The 26,847-nt window shown below is 38.5% G+C and overlaps 1 protein-coding gene across 3 annotated transcripts in view; it reads right to left on the bottom strand.

Annotated features, from left to right (window-relative positions):
- Positions 1–25,623, bottom strand: part of LOC126418998 (transmembrane protein 248-like) — a 113,353-nt gene extending 87,730 nt beyond the window's left edge. Inside the window, exons 1-3 of one of the 3 annotated variants that reach the window (XM_050086046.1) lie at positions 25,500–25,623; positions 25,165–25,356; positions 15,241–15,484 (exon numbers count right to left, since the gene is read on the bottom strand). In XM_050086046.1, the coding sequence (XP_049942003.1) occupies positions 15,241–15,484; positions 25,165–25,326 (406 nt within the window). In that variant the 5' untranslated portion in view covers positions 25,327–25,356; positions 25,500–25,623. The remainder of the gene's footprint in view (positions 1–15,240; positions 15,485–25,164; positions 25,357–25,499) is intronic. The other 2 variants (XM_050086047.1, XM_050086045.1) reach the window with 2 other exon arrangements.
- Between the last annotated feature and the right edge of the window lie 1,224 nt (positions 25,624–26,847).

Below are 26,847 nucleotides of genomic sequence, written 5' to 3' on the forward strand. Positions count from 1 at the left end.
AACGTGATTATCCACAATGAAATATGTATTAACTGTCAAAATTATACACCATGTTGGACAGTGACATCAGTTGAAGAAAGGACGCTGCCTGAAATTACGTTAGTGGCCAGGGCAGGTAACCGAAACACTAACGCCCACAAGGCAGAAAATTCTGCTGATACTCTTGAATTTGAAATACAGTAATATAGTTAACTTCACCCAAAAGGAACACTGCCTGAACTTATGTCAATGGCCAGGCCAGATAACCGAACACTAATGGCCACAAGGCAGAAAATTCCTCTGTTGCACTCGCCTTGTAGTCAACCCATATAATTTATTGCACCACATGGCGGCTAAATTTCAGCAATAGAAACACTCGGTGTTGCTCACAGGAAAACCTCCTCAACAGTGAACCACCGAAACTAACCACACAACATGTATGTACATAGCTTGGGTAGTTCAAACCACTACTCAGCTTTGACGTCCTGGGTCGGTGAACCACGAAGCTCATAGCAATTGGACTGCTCCACACATGCTCTGTCACTGCACAGGGACTGCCAGCGGACCCAGCCGACTGCACCGCTCAGAGGTAACTTCCCTGGTCCGCGGCAACTGACCGACTCGCCGCAGAATGCCGACAACATCTCAAACAGTCGTCAGTCGAAATAACGCCAACTACACACACAACCTGACAAACACTTGCACGAAGACATGATACCCAACAGTAAATAAGCACACACGAAGACAAATCTGGAGTCGATGCACACACACACACGGCCGACTCATGAACAATCGGCGAGCCAAAATGCGTCCTCCTGTAAGACGACCGACTGACAATCTACCAAGACCATGGCCTAGCTCAAGTGATGCGTGGCGGCAATGGTCGGGCGAGCCATGTCGACGCAGACCTCACTGCTGCTCCAACCTGACTGCACTAGTGCCGCATTGCAACTCCCCGACTGGCAGTTCCGGGCTGTGTTCCAGAAGAGTTCCAATTGACTGGCAGCCCGAACTCGCGACCAAATCTTGCTTATGATAGACAATGACTGGGAAGATACTACGAGAGGGGATATATCGATACGCGCTACTAGCGCCGGTCATGGTCAGGCAAAGTAGCAACTCAGTGACAGTAGTAATTTAAATTAACGTAATGAGGTGGAAATACGTTAAAAATAGGGTGTAAAATACATGATGGCAGGAAGATGAGCCACTCGCAGCTCAAGAGTCTGCGAGTGCAATTCTATTTTCTTTTAGTTTCTGGTTATGTTGTTCAGTAAAATGTTCATAGAATGATTTTGACACCAATGTCAATTATGTGTGGATAATGCTTTGCCATTGTTATATGGTTTGGTTTTTCAATGTCGATCATTGTGTTGTTGGTTGGACTGGCGAACATACGATGGAACATGCATGACATAGGTGTAACGTCCGAACCTCTGCTGTGGCGGCAACCTTGCGACGTCTCAGCCCACCAGCCACTAGCGAAGAAGGTTTCGCAGTAGTGGCGTGTTGGCAGCATCAGGGTTGACAGGCAGCTCGCTGAGATCTGTGAACATCCAAACCATACAGCAATATCAGATTGCTTTTGGGCAAAAATCATCTACATTGTGTAGGGAGGTTTTTCTCCTATCGCATTATAAAATACAGAATAACATTGTTAATAGTTTAGTTTATAGCTGTGTGTAATGGGGTTCATTAGTATTTATCATATATAGATATAACACTGAGTTTTGCAAGAAAAATGTAGTAATTTCAAGTGTGTGATTATTGTATGTATTTCATAACTCGTTCTGCAAGCTCATAGATCTTTTATACTGTTACAGAGGGAACATGCACTTACCTGTGTCCTTGTACATTCACTTTATCCATGAAACGCCATTACTTTTATGTTTATACAATTTACCAATGGGCACTCTATTCCTGTGCAACTGTTAGTCCAGCGTTGTTCCTGTTGTTGCATGAGCACCTTAAAGTCCACTCAATGTCTTTCATGCTACTTTACTTCAGTGAAGAATTTGCGCTGCAAGCTACAAGCGATGCTCACCCCCAGTCTCTACCCATCGTATAGATAATGTACATGTGCCTGAACTTGGCAGCTCCAATCAAAGATAGGGGATTCTTTCAGCCCAGTGTCCCCTTCCACAAAAGTTCACATCGCCCCTTTCGAGGAAATTGTCTTTATTCATAAGAGTGTCAGTCAAACATCACTATAAAAATGAAGCATTAATACACCTTTTTCGTAAAGTTCATGTCTTGATTACAATCTCATTACAAAATTTTGTATTCATATAAGACTGGTTTGACATTGGCCATGTGTCCATGTGTACAAGTGAACTTCGGCTTGAGCTTAAGACCTTCAAATAAGCAATGTCTGTTTTGTGTCATGAATATCGTTTTAAGATACTCTGGGCATCAATGTTCAGGCTTCTGATAGAGAGGAAAAAGCCCTAAATGGATGGAGTCTTACGTTATGGGAGCTCTGTAGTAAACCAGAAAATAGTACTCCGAACCAAAAATGTCCAAGTATATGTGTTCTTGACAAAATTAAACTGTGATCCAGACATCCATGGTTCATGTTTCTGTTTCCTAAGTACCTATGAAATTGTTTACAGTTAATCACAACTCATTATCATTGCTTCAGCGCAGTGAATCATGTCAATGACCTTTACTTCAAAAACAGACATGACATCATTAATCAGTTAAATATGAAAGAAATATCAAAAGTTTTTCATTTAAGATACGTCTTGTAGTATTCTGTTATAAATCAGACTTCAGCTTGAGGAAGATAAAGCATGTATCTACTGTATTTTTGTAATATGAGTTGTGCTAGGTAAATTCTTTCACAATAATTTTCTGAATTAAACTTAAGCACACTTATGAGCCTGAACTAACACACTAATTCCCAGAAATGGAAACACTGAAATACTACTTTGTAGCTAGTATATACATACATACAACTTAATTTGCTCAAGACAAAAATCTCCATTGTTTTTTCAAATGTTCTCTCGAATCATAGGTCATTGACCTATGTTAACTTCAGAAAAATATTAATATCTAATCCAAAAACTTCTCTTAGCTAGTTAAGTAAATGATTCAACTCAATGAAAAAACCTTAGAACTACATAACAAAAATCACTAATGAATATTTTTTCAAATCATTGTGATGGCACAGCCCCTTTTAATTCAAGGTTCTAGGATGTACAAGAAAATAACTTCCATTGTGCAATATATTGGTGATTGAAAATGTTCTGTATACAAATCCATTTCTTGTACTTATACTTGAGCTGTGAAGATTTGGGGTAAGCTTTTAATAGTACCTTTCTCTTTATCTTATATGTTTGAATGTTACATAGTTTTCTGCCACATCATACTTTCCTAGATTTAGACCTCTCAGTAAGTACTTTTCGTATTTTGTCTTTTCAGTGATTTTCCTCTCTGTGTATTTCTGGTAGTGGGTTTAACCAATCATTTGGTTCTTTCTGTTGTAACAGAAATTCTACAAGTGAATATGTTGTTGAAAAATATGGAAAAAGATTAACAATCTGTTCATATGGTTTCTTGTATTACACTCATTTAATCTATTTATGTGCAGCATTAAGTCTTAACAAATGTAATGAGTTCCCTGAGAATACATTCTAATCAAATCAAAGGCGTTTTGATCAAATCCAGTACTGCCTCTTCACCTCTGTCTCTAATGAAACATTTACCCTTAACAAATTCTAGTCTTGGCCTTTTCTCATAAGGTGCTCAAGACCTAGGTTACAGATAATTTTATTTCTACCAGGAAAGTGCACATATAGGCTCCACTTCCCGTTCTAACTTCTACCTGTGTCTGCTCCTTAGCACGTTGCGACCTGGCACCAATAGCACCAGTCACATTACAATTGTGTACTGATAGGTTAGGTGTATTATCCCCACTACTTATCTTTTCATAAAACACATCATACATTACGTTTATAGTAGTTCCTGTGTCGAGTATAATTGTACCAAGGCATACCACATGTACTAGCCCAGACTGCAGCTTGTGCTATCTTAATATTCTGTTCTTTGTACTTCATAAGTTCAGTGTACAAATCTTCTTTCATCTCCTTTCCAACACTGTACCTGAGAATATATACACTTTTATTAGTTTAGTATTAAGAAAACATTCTTAATCGTAATTAAGACTGTTTTATTAATACTAAGTTAATTTATATTAATCGCTGTCACTCCACAACTATGCTGTCCAAACAGCTTTTATTAGTGTTCTTATTCTCACAAATGTTTTTCTGTGTAGATTTATGTGTGTGGACGTGATCCCTATTCGAGTCCACGACCAACATTGCAGTGCACAATTCTATCACATCTAGTTTGTGCTGATGTATTTGGCAGCTGTCGTCCTCGACTTCAACTTGTTTGCAATTCAAGTTCTGCATAGCATTATTCTGCATGGGTGATGGACCAATATTTTGTCACCATTGTTATGAACCTTGATGTTGCCATGGGTTTTTGTAAGACTTTCGATTACCATTACCGTTATTGTAATGTGGGCTGTAACTGGGGTGCTATTTATTGCCATTTCCTCGCCTATGGTTTGCATTAGGCGAATAATTGTTGTTAAAGTGAGGCGCAAGGTGTTACCATCTGACCTGGTCCATGTTTGATTTGTTATTACTATAATGTTGGTTTCTTTTCTTCTTACGGTTGTCGTTGTTGTAACTTGAAGACTGCAAATAAAGATTACTATTATGATGGTGTTGCTCACTACCATTGTGTAGTAAGTCTATGGAATCCAGTATGAACAGTAATTTTCCAAATTTGTTTCAGATACATTAATTAAGTTCTCTTTAAAATTAAGTAGTTGTTTCTCCTTCAGAATTCTTAGCACATCTCTGTACAAGATAGGTTCATCCCATTACTTTGTTTTATTTATGTAGTTTCCGAAATATTTGCTTGGTGTTTTCCTGTTTTTGGTTGTATGGTTCTGAGTTGTACACTCCTTTTCGTAATTCTTCTTGTGTGCAGGCCTACCAATATTTGGCTTGAAAAGTCTTCTTGCTTCTTGAACTACACAAATGTGTAACATCGTTCAGCTGTCTTGATAGCCCAATAAGCAGTGTCTCCCTGAAAGTATGCTACTGCGAACTCTGTTACTCTGTCCAGTTTTGTGGCAAGGCATCTTTAAATCCTTTTATGAACACAATTGAATGTGGGTTTTTCCTTCTCTGGGATAAATGTTTGTTCCTTATCAGGCCCTCCTCAGCTAATATTATGGAGATGGAACTCATTACTCCCACAATATCAGGCGAGCTACATTACTCTGCTCTATTTACTGCCAATCTGACGATTCATGCAGATTGCTTGTGTGATATGTGTTAGTCATGTGAGTATATGAGTGTGTATTAGGCTGTGCCATATTCCTAACACCTTTTATTTCTTATTGTACCTCTGTCATTCTATTATTCATGTGCTCCTGCCACTGTGGTAAATCTTGTTTAATCTGGTGCCATTCTGCTTTAAAAGTCTCAGTATTCCGATTTCTCCTAGCATGTTCTGTGAACTACTTGGTGTTAATTTCAAGTAACTCTGTATTTAGTTTTTCATTAATCTGGAAATGCTTTTCTGACAGCCACTTATTAAATTCAACTACCATTACTCACCTTTGTTATGGAAACTGTGTTTAAATAGATCTGTACTTCCCACTGTTAGGTATTCATTTCTGAGGACAAACTACGTACAATGGATTTTTTTTTTCTTTACTATGGATTATAAATTTGATTGCATATCCCATAACGAAGAGTCAAATAGTTTAAGTGCAGCAGATGGTAACGAAGGTGAAATAAAGGCTTACACTTATGATAGCGATGAAAGTCTGCATACTAAATTTCCTCTGGAGGGAGTAAACTCAGTATTGCAAAATTTTGAGAATGAAGAGTTAGTATACGAATGAGGTTGCAAATGTAATAATATCAAAGGACCTATGATTTGTGCTAGCTTGTCAAATGGAGTTGAGGCAAATGATGATGATTTAATCCCCACTTCGTCTCTACCTCGTAGATGCTGTGTCACATCACTCCTGGGCTGTCAATAACTCCACTTTCAAACTCGCGTAAATCTTGATAACCTGCCATTGTAGCAGCAGTTATTGATCTAACTACTGTGCCAGACATTGGTCTTCACAGGCGTTGCCGACCACAGTGCCGTATTCTGCCTTTTGCTTATCTCTGTATTTGAATGCACATGCCTACACTAGTTTCTTTGGCGCTTCAGTGTAGTACTCTTGTATGTTGAACATGCCAGGGAAGTATTGTCAAAAAAAACTTATGTAGTTTCACAAAAATATTGTGGGGGGCTAATTCCCCTTACATGCAATTGTGTAGTTACATTAGTAGCTACTGTACCTTAAGATTACACCATTTCAATGTAGTTCACTACAATAAATGTAGTGAGTTGATCATGAATGAAATGTGACTATTAACTGACAGCTTTTTCCTCAGAATAATGAAAACAGTGCAATGGGTTAAAAATTGTGGCCACTGTATTAAAATTTTTCACATTTTAGGTACACAAAAATTGGAACCCTTCAATATGTTGTCCTTTGTGTCTGCATCTACACTCCGTAAACCACCGTGATGTGCAAGGCAGAGGATATGTCCCATTATACCAATTATTAGGGTTTCTTACCGTTTCATTTATTCACATATGGAGCACGGGAAGAATGACTGTTCAAATGCCTCCACACATGCAGCAATTGTTCTAGTTTTATTCTCACAATCCCTACATGAGTGATATGCAGGAGATTGTAGCATATTCCTAGAATCATTCAATTCTTGAAACTTTGTTAATAGACTTTCTCGGGATAGTTAACGTCTGTCTTGAAGAGTCTCCCCGTTCAGTTCCTTCAGTATTTCTGTGTGACTCTCCCATGGATTGAACAAACCTGTGACCATTCATGCTACACTTCTTTGTATATGTTCAATATCACCTGCTAGTCCTATTTGGTACAGGTACCACACATTTGAGCAACATTCTAGAACCAGTCACACGAGTGATTTGTAAGCAGTCTCCTTTGTAGATTGATGACACTTCCCCAGTATTCAACAAATAAATCTATGTCTACCACCTGCTTTACCTACAACTGAACCTATGTGATCATTCCATTTCATATCCATACAAAACATTACATCCAGGTATTTGTTTGAGTTGGCAGATTCCAACAGTAACTCATCGATATTATAGTCATAGGATACTACATTTTTTTTCTTTTGTGAAGTGCAAAATTTTATATTTCTGAACGTTTAAAGCAAGTCGCCAATCTTTGCACCACTTTGAAATGTTATGCAGGCCTGACTGAATATTTGTGCAGCTTCCTTCTGACAGTACTTCCTTAAAGATAACTGCATCATCCGCAAAAAGTATGATGTTAATAATGTCTTCAATGTCATTAATATACAGCATGACAGCAAGGGTCCCAGCACACTTCCCTGGGGCACATCTGATATTACTTCTACATGTAATGACTCTCCATCTAAAGTAATAAGCTGTTTCCTCCCTACCAAAAAGTTCTCAATCCATTCACAAATTTCACTTGATGCCCGATATTACTGTACTTTTGACAGTAAGTTTAGGTGTGGCACTGAGTCAAATGCTTTTCTGAAATCAAGAAATACTGCATCTACCTGACCGCTTTGGTCCGAAGCTTTCAGCACGTCATGTAAGAAAGCGTGAGTTGGATTTCACATCATTGATGTTTTCTGAATCCATGCTGCTTGGCAGTGAGGAGATTATTCTGTTCAAGAAACTTCATTCTGCTGAGCTCAGTATATGTTCTAAGGTTTACCAACAAATCGATATCAAGGATATTGGATCACTTCTATTACCCCATCTTTTGTTCCTTGTTCGAGGGATCTATGATAGATTACAGTTAGAAGAGGAGCTAACTCAGCCTCAAATTCAGCACAGAATCAGAGGGATTCTCTTGGGCCCCAGAGCTTTATTCATTTTTAACGATTTCAGCTGTTTCTCAACACCACTGATGCTAACATTTATTTTATTCATATTTTCAGTGGTATGAGGATTAAACTGGGGCAATTCTTCTGAGTTTTCCTTTGTAAATGAACATTTGAAAATGGAGTTAAGCATTTCAGCATTTGCTTTGTTACCCTCAATTTCAATTCCTGCCTCTTTCATTATGGACTGTACACTAACTCTGGTGTCACTAACAGTCTTTACATAAAACCAGAATTTCTTTGGGTTTTGTGAAACATTATTTGATAATATTCTGCAACAGTAGTCATTAAAGGCATCACACATTGCTCTCTTAACAGCCAAAATTGTTTCATTCAGCATCTCTCTATCTATAGCCCCACACTTTTACACCAAGTTATGCAGTAGTTTCTATTTCATTAGACATTCCATTAAAGTGACTGTATTCAATGGAGATTCCCTCCCATTATATACTTTCCTACTCGGTACATATCTATTCAGTGCATGGTCAATTATTCTTTTAATCTAGAGCCATAGTTCTTCTACATGCTTCTGCCCTGTGCTGAAAGTTTCAAGTTCCTCACTTAGATACGACATTACTCATTTTTTATCTTGTTTATTGAATATAGACACTGTAGTGTCAGAGAAACTGGTAAAGGCATGCATATACAAATACAGAGATACGTAAACAGACAGAATATGACACTGTGGTCAGCAACGACCATTTCAAGTATGTGCTGGAACTATCAGGAATCTGGTAAAACATCAAATTTCAAACACTGCTGTGGCTGGAAAAAGATTCTCCTAGAAGGTGACCAATGATGACTGAAGAGAATCTAACGTGACATAACTGCAACCCTTCTTTAAATTGCTGCAGATTTCAATGCTGAACCATTCAACAAAACATCATCGATATGGGTTTTCGTACCAAAACACTCACTTGTGTGCCCTTGATGACTGCATGACACAAAGCTTTATACCTCATCTGGGCCTGTCAACACTGACATTGGACTGTTGATGACTGGAAACATGTTGCCTGTCTCATTTCAAATTGTATCAAGCAGATCGTTGTGTACGAGTTTGGAGACAACCTCATGAATCCATGGACCCTGCATGTGGGCAGAGTACTGTTCAAGCTGGTGGAGGCTCTGTAATGGTGTGGGACGTGTGCAGTTGGAGTGATAATGGACCCTGATCTGCCTAGATACGACTAACAGGGGACATGTATGTAAGCATCCTGTCTGATCACCTGCATCTATTCACGTCCATTGTGTATTCGAATGGACTTGTGCAATTTCAGCTGAACAATGCGACAACCCACACGTTCAGAATTGCTATAGGGTGGCTCCAGGAACAGTTTTGAATGTAAACACACCTGCTGGCCACCAAACTCCCTAGACATGAACATTATTGAGCATATCTGGATTTATGGAGAGCCCCACGGGATCACAGGATTCATGGTTTCAGTTTCCTCCAGCATTACTTCAGACATTAGATGGGTCCATGCCACTTCTGCGTGCTCACAGGGGCCCTACGGAATATTAGGCAGGTGTACCAGTTTCTTTGGCTCTTCAGTGTACATCTTTTTACTCGTTTTAGTTGTCCTTTGTACTTTGGTAATCATTGTTGCCACATCATTGTCCTTGATACCAGTTTTGATGTGGAAAACCCCTAAGAGGTCAGGTCTGTTTATTGCCATTTGAGCCAATACATTTCTGTCACGAGTGGTGTCCCTATCCATCCGTTGTAGATAGTTTTTAGAGAAGGCATTTAGCAGCGTTTCACAGGACGCCTTGGCACTCCCACCACCAACGGAACTGTAATTTTCTCAATCAATTGTTGGATGATTAAAGTCTTCACCAATGATTACCGTATGACTGGGGAACTTACTTAGTCTATGAGTCTTGTCTATTTTTGACAAAGACCTTGTTGGCCAAAAGTTTATTTTGCAACAGTCTTTTTGTTGTGTCTATCTGCGACTCAGCATCTCCTCTATATGATGGGCAGCGACTGTCCCTTTCATAAAAATATGCAAAGAGATCAGGCCAGTAGTGCCGTGTTACTGATCTAATTACTGTGGTACACTGGCTGTATCATGGCACTCACTTTACGAGGTAAGAACTTAGTTACGATGAGCCCATCATCACAAACAATAATTCTCTCATTGGGACATGAAGTGATATTACTGAGCAATAGAACAGCCTTCTGTAGCAACCCTCTTTTCTAGAAATCACCAAATTTTGCTACAAAATGTGAGTGGAAACAGTTTTTGAAACTCTCACTACCCATCCATGCTCCTTTTTGGTTGTAATAATGCAAAGGGAGATCCTTAGCTGCAATATATTTTTAAAATTTTCTACTCACTAGAAGTTTCATTTTGTGGTTCCCAGAAGCATTAGCAGTGCACAAAACTAATAATGCATTCTTTAAGTGACTCATATCCAGGAGCATGAACATCACTCTTAAAAGCAAGGGTTCTGGTTGGTAGATATTTCCAATATAGAGCACTTTTATCTGTATGATAAATTTGGTCTGGTGTGAACTACTCTTCTCCCACAAATTTCTGGGACTGTTTGCAGAAGGAACCAGCTACCCCAACATTTGAACTAAGCTACTCTCCTCGCACAGTAATTCTGTGAATCATGTGACATTGTTTGAATCTGGTTAGCTATCCAGATGAGGCATTAAAGTCACCCCATAAACCTACTTCATCATGAAAAAATTTAGCTTTTTCGGCACACATCGCACCTAAACTGACACGTTCTGCTTATTTTTGGCTAAATCACTGCAAAAGATCAGAATTTAATTCATTAAATGTATATTTCTATATGCTTTTCTGTGCAGATGGTCCAGAACGAGAATTGCATTTCCTGACAAAATTCACTATTTTCTGCTTATTCTTTTTCATCTCACGAATAGTCTGCATCCCAATACCATAATCAGTACTTAGTTTTGCAACATTTTTCCATCTTATCAAATCTTTCCATTAATTCTAAATTGTTGTTTTAATTTCAACATATTTCTTTTGATTCTCTTGTCATTTCTCTGTCATCTTACACATTTGTTTTAAATTTCTTTGGTGACTATTACATGACGATTAACATCAGAAAATCGGATCTGTTTTTGATTTACACAGAACAGGCTGGCTGATAACTATGGAATATTTCGTGGCAGTAAAATCTTCTCAGTTTACAGCACCACAAGAGTTTCCTTGAATTTTTTTTACCTCGTTGATAGGGACAGACTAAAGTAATTTAATAGTTTAGTCAATATATGCATTATTTTTGCCCAATTATTTGTGTGCAGATTACACAGGAATCTAAAAATTACTATCAAACTGTAATAAACAACTCCCCCCTCCCACCCGTGTGACCATAAATGTCACTTCCAGTGTTTAAACGTGTGCCTCATTATGACAAAGTACCATGTCTACTGCTTCAGTAAAATCTTCTTGGTTTACAATCAGTGACCAACTCTCAATGACGATGGCAGAGAGAGCTATCAAACTTGAGTGGTTTTTTTTTCCTTCCTGTAAACCAAGAAGATTTTACTGAAACAATGAACACATTATTCTGTTGTCATGTGGCAGTTGTTTAAACAATGGAAATGATATTGGAGGAAATGGCAGGAGGAAGGGGAGGGTATTGATTACTGTCCGATAGTATTTTTTCTAGATTCTTGAATAATCTAGAAACAGTATAACCTGCACACAAATCATTTGGAGTACACTGTATAATCCCAAATTGGGCAAATACGGCACTGAAATTGGCCAAAATATTAAACTACTTTTGCTTGTCCCTATCAAAAAGGCAAGGAGGGAGGGGGGGGGGGGGAAGTAAGGAAACGCTTGTGGTTATGTTTTTGGCTACATACATGTCGATCCTTGTGGTCGATAGAAAGATCCAGTTACAAATCATACCTGCTTGATACGGAGTCTTGGCCGAAAAATCCTGACCGTAGCTTCAATTTCTACAGGGGTCAAATTAAAGTATGGAAACACCACAAGAAATGCATGCTGGAGTATAAATGCAGACGCTAGTCGAGCCTGCAGATTGCACTGTTGTATTTGGCCACGAATGGCACCTGTGTGATGTCTTTGCAAGTGAATTTGAGTTTTGGCAAATTGTAGGTGCTCGTATGGAGGGTGCTTCTGTAACTGAGGTAGCTGAAGTGCGTTTCATGTTTCAAGAGGCACTAATTGAAGATTCATACCACTTAGAGGGAAAATGGAAAAATCATCATCCACTAAGTTGCAATGCAGACATAAATGTGTGTCGAGTGATTGTGACAGACAGTCATTGAACAGGATTGTGACAATAAATTAGATAATACCTGCAGAGAACTGAATGTCGCACTCGCAAACCCTGTCACTCCCAAAATTACACGAATGGACCTTCGTAGCCCGAGAATTGCAGGGCGAGCTGGAATTCCCTAAGTATGATACAAATGTCCGTAACAGGAAAAACATGGTGCTGGAGCCATAAAACCTGGATTACAGAACAATGGAAGAAAGTCATTTGGCCACGTGAGACTTGTTTCAGAATATCAGAATGTTTCCAACTTCTGGCCAAGTTTACATTTTGAGAGTGAAACATGGCAGGATTCAGTGACGACTTTTATAGCAATATTATGCGATTCCACGGGCCCCACGGGTATTCTGCATGTTGCATTACTGCCAAGGATTATGTGACTATTTTGACTCATCAGATCCATCCCGTGGTACAGGGTTCGTTCTCCACAGGTGATCCTGCATTCCAGGACGACAGGGACCATGTTCTCATGGCTCCAAAGGAACAGGACTGGATTTGTGAGTGTGACAATGAAATTTCACATCTCCTCTGGCCAATACAGTCCCCAGACCTCAATGTTACCGAGCCTCCATTTTCTACTTTGGAGAGAAAAGTGCGAGATCGCTATCTACCTTCACCATCGGTACCCGACCTTATCAGTATTTTGCTGGACAAAAGGTATAAGATTCCCTTAAAAACCATACGCTATCAGCATTTATCCACTCCAAAATGACTGGAAGTTGTTTCAAATGCCAACGGTTTTTCTAAAGCGAATGATGTGTGGTAATGTGTTGTGTTTCTGGTTTTTCCATATGTTTGCCATTACCTGTATCTGTGGAACTGAAGTTCTTGTATACTCCAACAAATACACCACATGTATTTCCCATCAGTCTGTCATTCCAATATACATTTAGATTTACATCAAACATCTTACTGCTGTCAATTTTGAGTTTTAGCCAGCTTTCTGTATCCACAGCAAAATCCAAATTAACGAACCCGCTTAACTCTCTCTCTCTGTTAAAAATAAAATCAATGTTATTGCTCCCCACTTTTAAAAAACCCTGCTTTAAGAAAAAAATTCGCTTTTAAGGAATGAACACGTAGTATTCTGCAAATTAAAATCACTTCTCATGCAATTCCTAATGTGTGCAAGTGAGTTTCTGATTTCTTTCAGTTTCACAAAGATACACTTTATGTCAAGTGATGGCATGGTACAGTAATCGATTCTTTCGGTTGACAGGTATCTAGATTGAATTCCATTGCAGTGAAACAGAAAAAGCATCAAACAAATCTGAAAGCGATTTCCGTTCTGCCTGCTGTGCAACTCTGGTCATGTGATCTGACATCACAGTCGCAGAGTAATGAATCGTGAGCCGTGAAGAGTTGTCTTTGTTATTGTTGAATTTATCAGTTTTACTTTTGTGGAGTTATGGCCTGCAAACACAGAAAGTTTATAATTCAGCAGAATCTGATGATCATCCGTGATGCTAAGGACAATCACAGCATAAAACTTTCCACACTTAAGTAATAGTACTATTTGGCACAGTCTGTACGGGGTGCCTTTCTCAAAAACAAGGGAGTGGTAACTGCCGCTACTGGTTTTGGATGCAAGAGAAAGAATGAGCACATGTCAATGTTTACTGATGTGGAACCTATTCTTTTAAAATGTTTTCATGGAATGAGAAGTAGCAGCATTTCCGTTAAGTGAAAACATGCTACAAGAGAAGGTTCAGGAAATCGTCCTGAAGATCAGTGTTGAAAATTTCATTCCATCGAACGGCTGGTTATATCATTTTAAGAAACATAATAATCTTTCACTTTAGAGTAAGTGGAGAGATTGAGGCTGTGGACATAGAAACTGTAAACCATTGGAAGAACAGTACAACACCATGATTAATAAGGGATTACAGCAACTTGAGGAGTTTTTTAGTATGGTAATCTCCAGCAGCATGGCTACCAGACCAACAAAGGAGGCATTTCATATCACTGAGTTCTGCAAGAGAATCTGCACTGCAGTTTGTTGGACTATGTACATTCAATCAGGATCCACCTACTAGATAATCCATTTACGAGTATGCACAGAATTTTAAGGAAACAGGATGTCTTTGTAATGGCACTAATTGTGGCAGTTGCAATTGGCACAGACATGGATACTTTTCGGGTGAGTGTGCACCAAATTGGACTACAGACTGGACATGTGCCACGTGAGTTAACAGAATGATCATTTGTGAAAAAACGTACTGAGTTACTGTTTCTATACGTATAATCACCCAATGATTTATCTCAATACAAATAATTTTACAATCAGCTATAAGTCTCTAGATCACTGAAGGAAAACCCCTGTTTAAGAAAAAAATATTTCGATTCCCAGAGATTCATTAAAAAGGAATTTTTTGTACTATTACATGAGCTGCATTGCCTTTCTGAAGTATTTCAAACTGAGATACTGTTTCAGATGGTAGTAGTTGGTCAGGGCATTTGTGATTTTATTTCTGAGGTGCATTTCTTTGGATCTTACATTAATATTCCCGATTTCCTACTGTTACTATTTGGAATGGGAAGAAACTTGTACACACTCCATATACAGTCAGCTACTTATGTTGATGCCTTTGATGTGTAGTGCACTGTCAACACATTTAGGTAGGCCATGCAGTTCTCAACCGTATGAAGTTAAATGCACGAAGTTTCAGCCTAGTTCATCGCAGATCTTTCACAGTTCCTGGTTCAAGCCTTCTGCCTGACTCAGAACTGGAGGACCACGACTAGTTCTAAAGAAACTATTTTTAAATCCATCATATAGAGAATATTAAGCATTGTCAATGTCACAGAGCTGACAAGATTAATGATAAATTAGCTCAAGAAAGTGTGTTGTAGTTTGACGATTTCTCAGCTAAACAACTTAAAATAGTACCTGCACAAAGCTTCAAAGTGTTGAAGTCAAAGGACAAACTGAGAACAGCATGTTATACAGTCCAACAGATCCAGACTAAAGAGATCACTGACTTACCACTAAGTGGGAGGGACCCAGAAAGGAATGTCACATTTTGTGGCAGCTGTTCCCTAAGGCTCAGAGATGCAGTCACTGCAATAGAGACATTTCCATAGCTGTCAGACAACTGCTCGTCATAGATTGCAGTTGTCATAGAAGGGCTCCCACTACTGTTTGCTGTGACATGTGTCACTGAGGTGGTTTCATCCGGCAATACGCAGAGATCCAAGCTGCTCAAGTGCCTCAGGAATGTTGGCCAATCCTGTAAAGTATTAAAGTACTATCAAATCTGAACATACAGATTCAGAAGAGACACTGGTCTGTACAAAACGGAAAGACCAGCAATATTCAGGTTTTGTACTGAACGCTTCATCACTGATCTCATGCGCACACAATACAGTTAACGCTAATACAAGAATTAGTGCAAAACATCAAAGGTAGTGTAACTTGTGAACAACATGTCATTTATAAATGAACATGTGCCCACTCTGTTTTATATAGTAATAACTATCATTAAAATGGCTATGTGCATGAAAGGATACAGAAGAACTGTCTGCCTTGGGGACATCCAATACCCAGCTGCTGAACATGCTCTGCAGCATGACTTGAAGTATATAACTGCTTGCTGCGTGCCTCCCCTCCAAGCCAGCACAAGTTTCACTGATCTCCAAAGATAGGATTGCTTGATTTGGGGTAATGGATCAAACAGCGTGGTCATTGGACACATCAGATTAGGGAAAGGTGGGGAAGGAAGTTTGCCATGCGCTGTCCAAGCAACCATCCCAGCATTTGCCTGAAGTGATTTAAGGAAATTGTGGAAAACCTGTATCAGGATGGCTGAACGTGGATTTAAACAGTTATCCTCCCTAATGTGAGTGCGGTCTGCTAACCACTACGCTATACTGCTTGGTCCAGAGATGGGAACTTGTCCTCCTACACATCCTCACGATCTGACATCTTTTGGTAATATCACTATTCACTCAACATTATACTCTATTAAAGCTTACTTTTTTAACTTCAAATGTTCGCCCTCAGAAACATTCACGTTTTCCTCCTATCTCCTTTTCTGTTACCCCTAATCCTCAATTGCACTTTTATGTTACTTCTCATTTCGCTTCCACTAACTCAATGTTCAATTCTCACTTTGTCTTATCATATCCAAACCAAATCTGTCACAGTGCTTACCATCGTACTATTTTTGACTACATACTGTGCAAAACTTGCTCTCTCAACTTCGGGACTGAGAAACACTACACTCATTTTTATCCAGAATAAAATTTTCACCTGCAGCTCAGTGTACACAGGCATGGAAAAGTTTCACTTAGTTTTATCCTTCCAACTTTGGAAAGAACACACACCAAGTTTCAGCCATATTGGTCTATTTCTTTGTGTTTGGCATTCGTGTGAATCAAGGAAGTCGAGGGATTGTCAAAAAATGGATGAAAAAGAATTTCATGTGGTGATTAAACATTACTTTATGAAAGGCAATATGCCTCAGGAGACTTAAGAAATGCTTGATAAACATTACGGTGACTCTGCATCTTCAATTAGAACAGTTTATAAGTGGTTTCAAAATTTTTGGAGTGGCCATATGGGCACAAGTGATGCTGAATGTTCTGGACGCCCTGTGGAGGATACGACTCCAGAAATCATTGATAAAATCCATGATATGGTGATGGGTGACAGAGTTAACGTGCTCGAGACTGCTAGTGCTGTGGGCATCTCGAATGAACGGGTACATAATATTTTGCATAAAGCATTTGGACACGAAAAAGATATCCAAAAGATGGGTTCCGAGATTGCTCTCACTTGACCAAAAATGGAATCATGTGAAGTGTTGCAAGGATGGTTTGCAGCTGTTCAGGAAGAATCCCCAGGACTTTAAGTGTCATTTCGTCACTATGGATGAAACAGGATACATTACTATACTCCTGAGACCAAACAACAATCTACCCAATGGATTACCAAGGGATAATGTGCACCAAAAAAGGCGGGAGACCATTCCTTTGGCCGGAAAGATTATGGCAACTGTTTTTTGGGCTTCGCAAGGGATAATCCTCATCGTCTATCTGGAAAAGAGTAAAACTATTACAGGTGCGTATTATTCATTGTTATTGGACCGTTTGAAATCCGAACTGCAAGAAAAACACCGGTGATTGGACTGCAAAAAAGTCCTTCTCCATCATGACAATGCACCAGCACACACCTCAGCAGTTTTGGTCGCATAATTAATGGAAATAGGATTCCAACTCAATTCACATCCTCCCTATTCTCGAGACTTGACTCCCTCAGACTACTATTTGTTTCCCAATTTGAAAAAATGGCTGGTGGGACAAAGATTTTATTCAAACAAGGAGGTGATTGCAGCAACTAATAGCTATTTTACAGACTTCGACAATTCCTATTATTCAGAAAGGATCAACAAATCAGAACAGCATTGGATGAAGTGAATAAGTCTAAAAGGAGACTGTCAAAAAATAAAAAGGGTTTACCCCAAACATTTAAGTAGTTTTTATTTTTGCACGGGCTTTTCAAACACCCCTCATAAATACTGGTAAGTCATTTGCAATTATATAATAGCACTGCTAATGGGTAGTGGTCTGGCAGTAATGTCTGACTAGAAATCAAAACATTCCGGGTCTCACGTTTGAACCCAACCACTGTTTAAATTCTGAATAAAATTCATCAGCAATAGCAGCTGAAGACATTCAGCAAGGTGGACTAATCAGTAATGATCAATGGCATAAGGACGCACAAGCCAATGGAAACCACAGCATCACAATGTGTATGGCATGTGGCCTGTAACTGAAAAAGTGTCATGATGGTATCTCCATTGGCAAAACATTCCTGCCTAGTCCTCGATCCAGGTCTCCAGGAGGGATGGATTGCCCAGTGGGAGATAACCACAACACGATGACTGAATAATAACAAAAATATTATGAGGTCATGCAGCTTCACTGTATGATTAAATGATGATGGCGTCCTCTTGGGTAAAATATTCCGGAGGTAAAATAGTCCCCCATTCGGATCTCCGGGCGGGGACTACTCAAGAGGATGTCATTATCAGGAGAAAGAAAACTGGCGTTCTACGGATCGGAGCGTGGAATGTCAGATCCCTTAATCGGGCAGGTAGGTTAGAAAATTTAAAAAGGGAAATGGATAGGTTGAAGTAAGATATAGTGGGAATTGTGAAGTTCGGTGGCAGGAGGAACAAGACTTCTGGTCAGGTGACTACAGGGTTATAAACACAAAATCAAATAGGGGTAATGCAGGAGTAGGTTTAATAATGAATAGGAAAATAGGAATGTGGGTAAGCTACTACAAACAGCATAGTGAACGCATTATTGTGGCCAAGATGGATACGAAGCCCACACCTACTACAGTAGTACAAGTTTATATGCCAACTAGCTCTGCAGATGACGAAGAAATTGAAGAAATGTATGATGAGATAAAAGAAATTATTCAGATTGTGAAGGGGGACGAAAATTTAATAGTCATGTGTGACGAATTCGAGTGTAGGAAAAGGGAGAGAAGGAAACATAGTAGGTGAATATGGATTGGGGCTAAGAAATGAAAGAGGAAGCCGCCTGGTAGAATTTTGCACAGAGCACAACATACTCATAGCTAACACTTGGTTTAAGAATCATGAAAGAAGGTTGTAAACATGGAAGAACCCTGGAGATACTAAAAGGTATCAGATAGATTATATAATGGTAAGACAGAGATTTAGGAACCAGGTTTTAAATTGTAAGACATTTCCAGGGGCAGATGTGGACTGTGACCACAATCTATTGGTTATAAACTGTAGATTAAAACTGAAGAAACTGCAAAAAGGTGGGAATTTAAGGGGATGGGACCTGGATAAACTGAAAGAACCAGAGGTTGTACAGAGTTTCAGGGAGAGCATAAAGGAACAATTGACAGGAATGGGGGAAAGAAATACAGTAGAAGAAGAATGGGTAGCTTTGAGGGATGAAGTAGCGAAGGCAGCAGAGGATCAAGTAGGTAAAAAGACGAGGGCTAGTAGAAATCCTTGGGTAACAGAAGAAATATTGAATTTAATTGATGAAAGGAGAAAATATAAAAAAGCAGTAAATGAAGCAGGCAAAAAGGAATACAAACGTCTCAAAAATGAGATCGACAGGAAGTGCAAAATGGCTAAGCAGGGATGGCTAGAGGACAAATGTAAGGATGTAGAGGCCTATCTCACTAGGGGTACCGAGCGAGGTGCTGCAGTGGTTAGACACTGGACTCGCATTCGGGAAGACGACGGTTCAATCCCGCGTCCGGCCATCCAGATTTAGGTTTTCCGTGATTTCTTTAAATCACTCCAGGCAAATGCCGGGATGGTTCCTCTGAAAGGGCGCGGCCGACTTCCTTCACCATCCTTCCCTAATCCGATGCGACCGATGACCACGCTGTCTGGTCTCCTTCCCCAAACCAACCAACCAACCAACCACTAGGGGTAAGATAGATACTGCCTACAGGAAAATTAAAGAGACCTTTGGAGATAAGAGAACGACTTGTATGAATATCAAGAGCTCAGATGGAAACCCAGTTCTAAGCAAAGAAGGGAAAGCAGAAAGGTGGAAGGAGTATATAGAGGGCCTATACAAGGGCGATGTACTTGAGGACAATATTATGGAAATGGAAGAGGATGTAGATGAAGATGAAATGGGAGATATGATACTGCGTGAAGAGTTTGACAGAGCACTGAAAGACCTGAGTCGAAACAAGGCCCCCGGAGTAGACAATATTCCGTTAGAACTACTGACGGCCTTGGGAGAGCCAATCCTGACAAAACTTTACCATCTGGTGAGCAAGATGTATGAAACAGGCGAAATACCCTCAGACTTCAAGAAGAATATAATAATTCCAATCCCAAAGAAAGCTGGTGTTGACAGATGTGAAAATTACCGAACTATCAGTTTAATAAGTCACAGCTGCAAAATACTAACACGAATTCTATACAGACGAATGGAAAAACTAGTAGAAGCCAACCTCGGGGAAGATCAGTTTGGATTCCGTAGAAACACTGGAACACGTGAGGCAATACTGACCTTACGACTTATCTTAGAAGAAAGATTAAGGAAAGGCAAACCTACGTTTCTAACATTTGTAGACTTAGAGAAAGCTTTTGACAATGTTCACTGGAATACTCTCTTTCAAATTCTAAAGGTGGCAGGGGTAAAATACAGGGAGCGAAAGGCTATTTACTATTTGTACAGAAACCAGATGGCAGTTATAAGAGTCGAGGGACATGAAAGAGAAGCAGTGGTTGGAAAGGGAGTAAGACAGGGTTGTAGCCTCTCCCCGATGTTGTTCAATCTGTATATTGAGCAAGCAGTAAAGGAAACAAAAGAAAAATTCGGAGTAGGTATTAAAATTCATGGAGAAGAAATAAAAACTTTGAGGTTCGCCGATGACATTGCAGTTCTGTCAGAGACAGCAAAGGACTTGGAAGAGCAGTTGAATGGAATGGACAGTGTCTTGAAAGGAGGATATAAGATGAACATCAACAAAAGCAAAACAAGGATAATGGAATGTAGTCTAATTAAGTCGGGTGTGCTGAGGGAATTAGATTAGGTAATGAGACACGTAAAGTAGTAAAGAAGTTTTGCTACTTGGGGAGCAAAATAACTGATGATGGTCGAAGTAGAGAGGATATAAAATGTAGGCTGGCAATGGCAAGGAAAGCGTTTCTGAAGAAGAGAAATTTGTTAACATCGAGTATAGATTTAAGTGTCAGGAAGTCATTTCTGAAAGTATTTGTATGGAGTGTAGCCATGTATGGAAGTGAAACATGGACGATAAATAGTTTGGACAAAAAGAGAATAGAAGCTTTCGAAATGTGGTGCTACAGAAGAATGCTGAAGATTAGATAGGTAGATCACGTAACTAATGAGGAAGTATTGAATAGGATTGGGGAAAAGAGAAGTTTGTGGCACAACTTGACCAGAAGAAGGGATCGGTTGGTACTACATGTTCTGAGGCATCAAGGGATCACCAATTTAGTATTGGAGGGCAGCGTGGAGGGTAAAAATCGTAGAGGGAGACCAAGAGATGAATACACTAAGCAGATTCAGAAGGATGTAGGTTGCAGTAGGTACTGGGAGATGAAAAAGCTTGCACAGGATAGAGTAGCATGGAGAGCTGCTTCAAACCAGTCTCAGGACTGAAGACAACAACAACAACAAACATAATGCTACTCACTACACAGAGGGGATGTTGAGTTGCAGACAGACACAAACTGCTATACATTTTAGCTTTCACCCAAAAGTCCATCTCCTGAAGTAGAAAAGGGATACACATTCACACTAGCATAATTCAAATACAGATAATCACTTTATCTGGCCACAGCAACCAGGGACAGTGGGCTTATTTGTGTGTGTGTGGGGGGGGGGGGTGGAGTGGTAAAGGGGGTGGTGGTGCACACTACATCAGAAGACGGCCCTTTGGGCAACAGCTAAAATATGTAACAGTCTTTTTGTTGTGTCTGTCTGTAACTCAACACCTTCTCTATATGGTGAGTCGCAATCTATTCATAATATTGTTGTTATTCCATGCTGGACCTTCCATAGTTTAACAGACAAAAATGTAACATTCTAGGAGTAAGAGTGTGGAATATCAGACTTCTCATTGTAGCATGGAAACTAGGAAATCTGAAAAGAGAAATGGATGCTCAGATGAATACGGGTAGTATAAACAGCAGAAGAAAATAGTATACCCGGAGCAGGATTCATTATGAATATGAAGGTAGGGTAGAGAGTGAGTTACTGTGAATAGTTCAGTGACAGGGTTGTTCCATTCAGAACTGACAGCAAACCAATGCAAACAGTAATAAATCTGGTATAAATGTCAACATCACAAGCAGAAGGTGAAGAGATAAAAGCATATGAGGATACTGAATGGGTAATTAAGTAGGGAAAGAGATATGACAATTTAATATCATGGGGGATTGGAGTGCAGCAGCAAGTCAAGGAAATGGAGGTATGGGAGATTATGGGCTTGGTAGTAGGAATGAGAAAGGAGAGAAACTAACTGAGTTCTGCAAAATATTTGTTAGCCATAGCAAAGACACTGATTCAAAAATCACAGTAAGAGGAGGTATACTTTGAAGTCCCAGACACATGGGAAGATTGCAGCTGGATTATACCAGTGTCAGACAGAGATTCCAAAATCGGATGCTGGATTGTAAGGCACATCCACAAGCAGATACAGACCTGGATCACAATTTAGTAATTATGAACAGCAGGTTTAAGTTCAGGAGAGTCATCCAGAAGATTCAGACGGGAAAGGAGTGGAATACCGAAATACTGAGAAATGATAAGATATGTTTAATATTCTCTACAGCTGTAGATTTTATGATAATGAATATTACAGTAGCCAATTCAATTGAAGAGGAATGGCTAGCTATAAAAATTGCAATCACATATGATGGACAGATAAACATAAGTACAAGGGAAACACCTGCAGAAAAACCTTTTGTAACAAAAGAAATATTTCCATTGATCTACGAAAGAAAGTGAAAAAATTTTCAGGAAAAGTACATCAATATAAGTCACTTTTTAATGAAATATGTAAATAGGAAGTGTAGTAAAGCCAATGCAAAATGGTTTCAGGCAAAATGTGAAGAAATCTAAAAAGAAATTGTTGTTGGAATGACTTTTAGCACACTGAAAATGCAAAACAACCTTCGGTGAAACTAGAAAACAAGGACACCAACATCAAGAGCATGAAAATTCCACAGTTAAATGCAGAGTAGTGATCAGATAGGTGGAAAGAGTACACTAAAGGCCTTTACGATGGGTAGGACTTGTCCCATGGCATAAGAGAAAAGGGAATAGGAGTCAATAAGGAAGACGGGATCCAATTCGGTGTCAGAATTAAATAAAGATTTGGAAGACTTCCGACCATGTAAGGCAGAAGATATGAACACCAAAACTTCAGAATTACTGTGATCACTAGGGAAAGTGGGATCCAAACAACAATTCAAGTTGGTGTATACCTTTTTTACCTACTGCCCACGTTTGTACCTCTCTTAGTAATAAAATTTTCTAATTGTGCACTGGTTCCACAGCAATGGGTATTCATAAAGTAGGGCAGTAACATCACTTTATAAAATTTATACAGCAGAGTTACAGCAAAGCATACAGTAATAATTACCTACAAAATACTTTGTCAAAATTTTATGAAAAACCTAATTAAAATACTTTTAAAACCTGTACCACCTGCTGCACACCATAAAAGCTAGAACACCCATTAGTGAGCAGTAGGGACCAGGATGACTACCAGATTAGATTAGATTAGATTAGATTAGATTAGATTAATACTAGTTCCATGGATCATGAATACGATATTTCGTAATGATGTGGAACGAGTCGAATTTTCCAATACATGACATAATTAGGTTAATTTAACAACATACTTAAGTTAATATAACTACTTTTTTTTATTTTTTTTTTTATTTTTTTTTTCTTAATTTATATCTAAAAATTCCTCTATGGAGTAGAAGGAGTTGTCATTCAGAAATTCTTTTAATTTCTTCTTAAATACTTGTTGGTTATCTGTCAGACTTTTGATACTATTTGGTAAGTGACCAAAGACTTTAGTGCCAGTATAATTCACCCCTTTCTGTGCCAAAGTTAGATTTAATCTTGAATAGTGAAGATCGTTCTTTCTCCTAGTATTGTAGTTATGCACACTGCTATTACTTTTGAATTGGGTTTGGTTGTTAATAACAAATTTCATAAGAGAGTATATATACTGAGAAGCTACTGTGAATATCCCTAGATCCTTAAATAAATGTCTGCAGGATGATCTTGGGTGGACTCCAGCTATTATTCTGATTACACGCTTCTGTGCAATAAATACTTTATTCCTCAGTGATGAATTACCCCAAATTACCATTGTTGTACACAAGTATATTTGACTTGAGACATAGCATCACATTTCCAGGAAAGTTTCATTCAGAATATCCTCAAAGATAGCAAGGACAGATAAGTGGCACAACTACTGCACAGTCAGCTTAATATCTCATAGGGTACATCCAAGTTGTTGACAAGAAAAATATATAGAAGACTGGATCGACTGAAATTGAGGAGTTGTTAGATTATGAACAGTTTGACTTCAGTAAAGGTAAAAGTGGCAGAAATAAGATTTTCAATTTTGAAGTTATCAAAACTGGTGACCACAATTAGACAAAGTGACCGAATTCTGCTACCTATGACGTTCTGCAACATATGATGACTGTAGCAGAAGGGACATAAAAAGCAGACTAGCACTGGCTAAGAAGGCAATCCCGGGCAAAATAAGTATAAACAAAGGCTTTAGTTTTTTGGAATATACAACATTCATTTTAAAAAGACAGTGATTGACTTATTATAAAAATACTAAATAATTTCAATCTAAATTACAAATTGATTCAACATTTAAAAGTCTTACACACATGACTAAAAGCATCACTGCTTTATTTTCTTAGGTGCGAACTCCAGATTAAGCTATATTAATCTTTGAAAAAAATAAACTGAAGGACAATTTCAGTGACTCGACCAAATATTCTATTACCTTAGTGAGAAATCTTCCATTGGATGGATCATCAAAGCACTGACAAAATATTTCTAAAAATTAAAATTTTATTAAATGGCCAATAAAAAATAGAAGCATGTCACAACAAAATTTTTACCCTCTGGATTCGACTACCCATTAAAATATGGCAACAACAACATGAAGGAAAATTTCGAGCACTAACGCCAACAAATCGGGTTCTGGAACATATTGTTTCAGTGCGACTTCCGTCGCCAGTATATCGACGTCTTGTAAATCAATAGCTTCCACTGTCTAGAGCTACCAGTAGCCAAGACATACTCTATGAAATGTTCGTTTCACAGCAATATACGTCTTTCGACGAGCAACAATCTTAATGTATAAATATTTACTTACTATTGCGGCATCAGGGTTTGGTACAGAATCAGAGTTCTTGATGAAGTATGCTAACGAAAGAGTGGTCAAGGCAAATGCTGTCACACACAACGTGAAAACCACTAACGGCGGTCGACTAGATGCGAACCCTTTCAGGTTGTTTAGCGGGTAGCTCAGTCCCATGGTTACAACTACCTGTTATCTTCACTGAAACTGAGAAACGTCAAATGTAAACAGAAGCTACGAATCATAAACATTGATACTTTCTAGCAAGTTAATCGATTTTACACGATACAGACAAATAAACTGCTACATACGAATCATCAACTCATATTACAAATAATTATTATGCTTACTTCTATCTTCACATTTTGTGAACATTAGAAACTGTCAGCTTTCCTCTCACAGTGCCGTCCATTTTGCATACTATCACAGTTACGGATGCGAAAGCCCTTCCAGTCGTCACTAACATATGACTATTGTAACGTTCCCTGGCAAACTCACATTATTAAAGAACAAGAGTTTATTTGTACCATATACGCCGCTCTGGGCAAATTGTATATATCGTAATTATTGAACAAAAATATTACTGAATGTGGTGTAAAAGACATTTGTTATTCTCCTTATATTTTTTGTTGTAATATTTCTCTGTATTTAGGATAGGAATTTTTCTGTATTTATTATGTGATTGTAAAATGTGTCAGTATTTGCGATAGCAGAGATATATAAAATGCTGTCAGAAGAGAATAATATCGTCAATTTGCAAAGAAATGTTAATAGTCAGCAATACTATTTAAGCACAATGCATTATGTATTCTTTGGTCTTCTCTGTTCAGAAGTCATTGCGGTAGGACACTGTGAAAGAGTTTTTTGCGAATGGGTAGACTTCTTTTGTCTCTGTCTGGACTTAGCCGCCATTAGACTATGCGTTACGAATTAATGTGAGTTGTATTGTTGTTTGATCTAAATATATTAGAGTTTATCAAAAGTGTGAATTATTTATGTAAATTAGCTTGCCCACGTCATCTATAAAATTTCTTTAAGAATTTTTCAGCATTTTTTAGTGGTGTTGCTGGGCTGTGCCGCGACCAACAATAGGCGGCACATTTAAAAAATTATCAAACCCGTAAATCGGGAACAGAAGCATAAAAATCAATAGTGAATTAAGAAATTGTTCTTCTTTTTCAGTGATCCTGTGGCTGATAAAATTTGAATTAATTATACGTTTGTGCATTCGTAGGCGGATAGCTAATGTTAGTTAACATTGAAATTTAAACAGTTTGGTTCTTTCAAAATATCTTAAATGTGTAATGAAGTAGGTTTGATCAGTGATAAATGTCGGCTTGGCAATAATTAAAACATTTTCTGCTAATAGAGGTAATCTTGTGTTCTATGGCTAGTGCCGGGATAAAATTCAGTAAAAATATTTAACAAAAAAACCCACTGCATCTGGAAAGTGTATGCCAAGGCCGAATGATTTAAAGGACTCAATTCTCAACCTAATATTCTTAATCAGTTCATATGAGTTCACATAAATATTATTTTTGCTTTAAATATACGTAATTCTTAAGAAAGTAATAATTTTTATTACCACACGAAAATAAGAGAGTGGTTCTACAACAAAGTTCGCACGAAAGAAAATTAACTTAAAAGCAAAAGATAAAATTTATTATTCTTCTTTAACGAAATTTCAAATCAATTCCA

The sequence above is a fragment of the Schistocerca serialis genome, chromosome 9 (assembly GCF_023864345.2).
Source record: "Schistocerca serialis cubense isolate TAMUIC-IGC-003099 chromosome 9, iqSchSeri2.2, whole genome shotgun sequence".
Classification (NCBI taxonomy): domain Eukaryota; kingdom Metazoa; phylum Arthropoda; class Insecta; order Orthoptera; family Acrididae; genus Schistocerca; species Schistocerca serialis.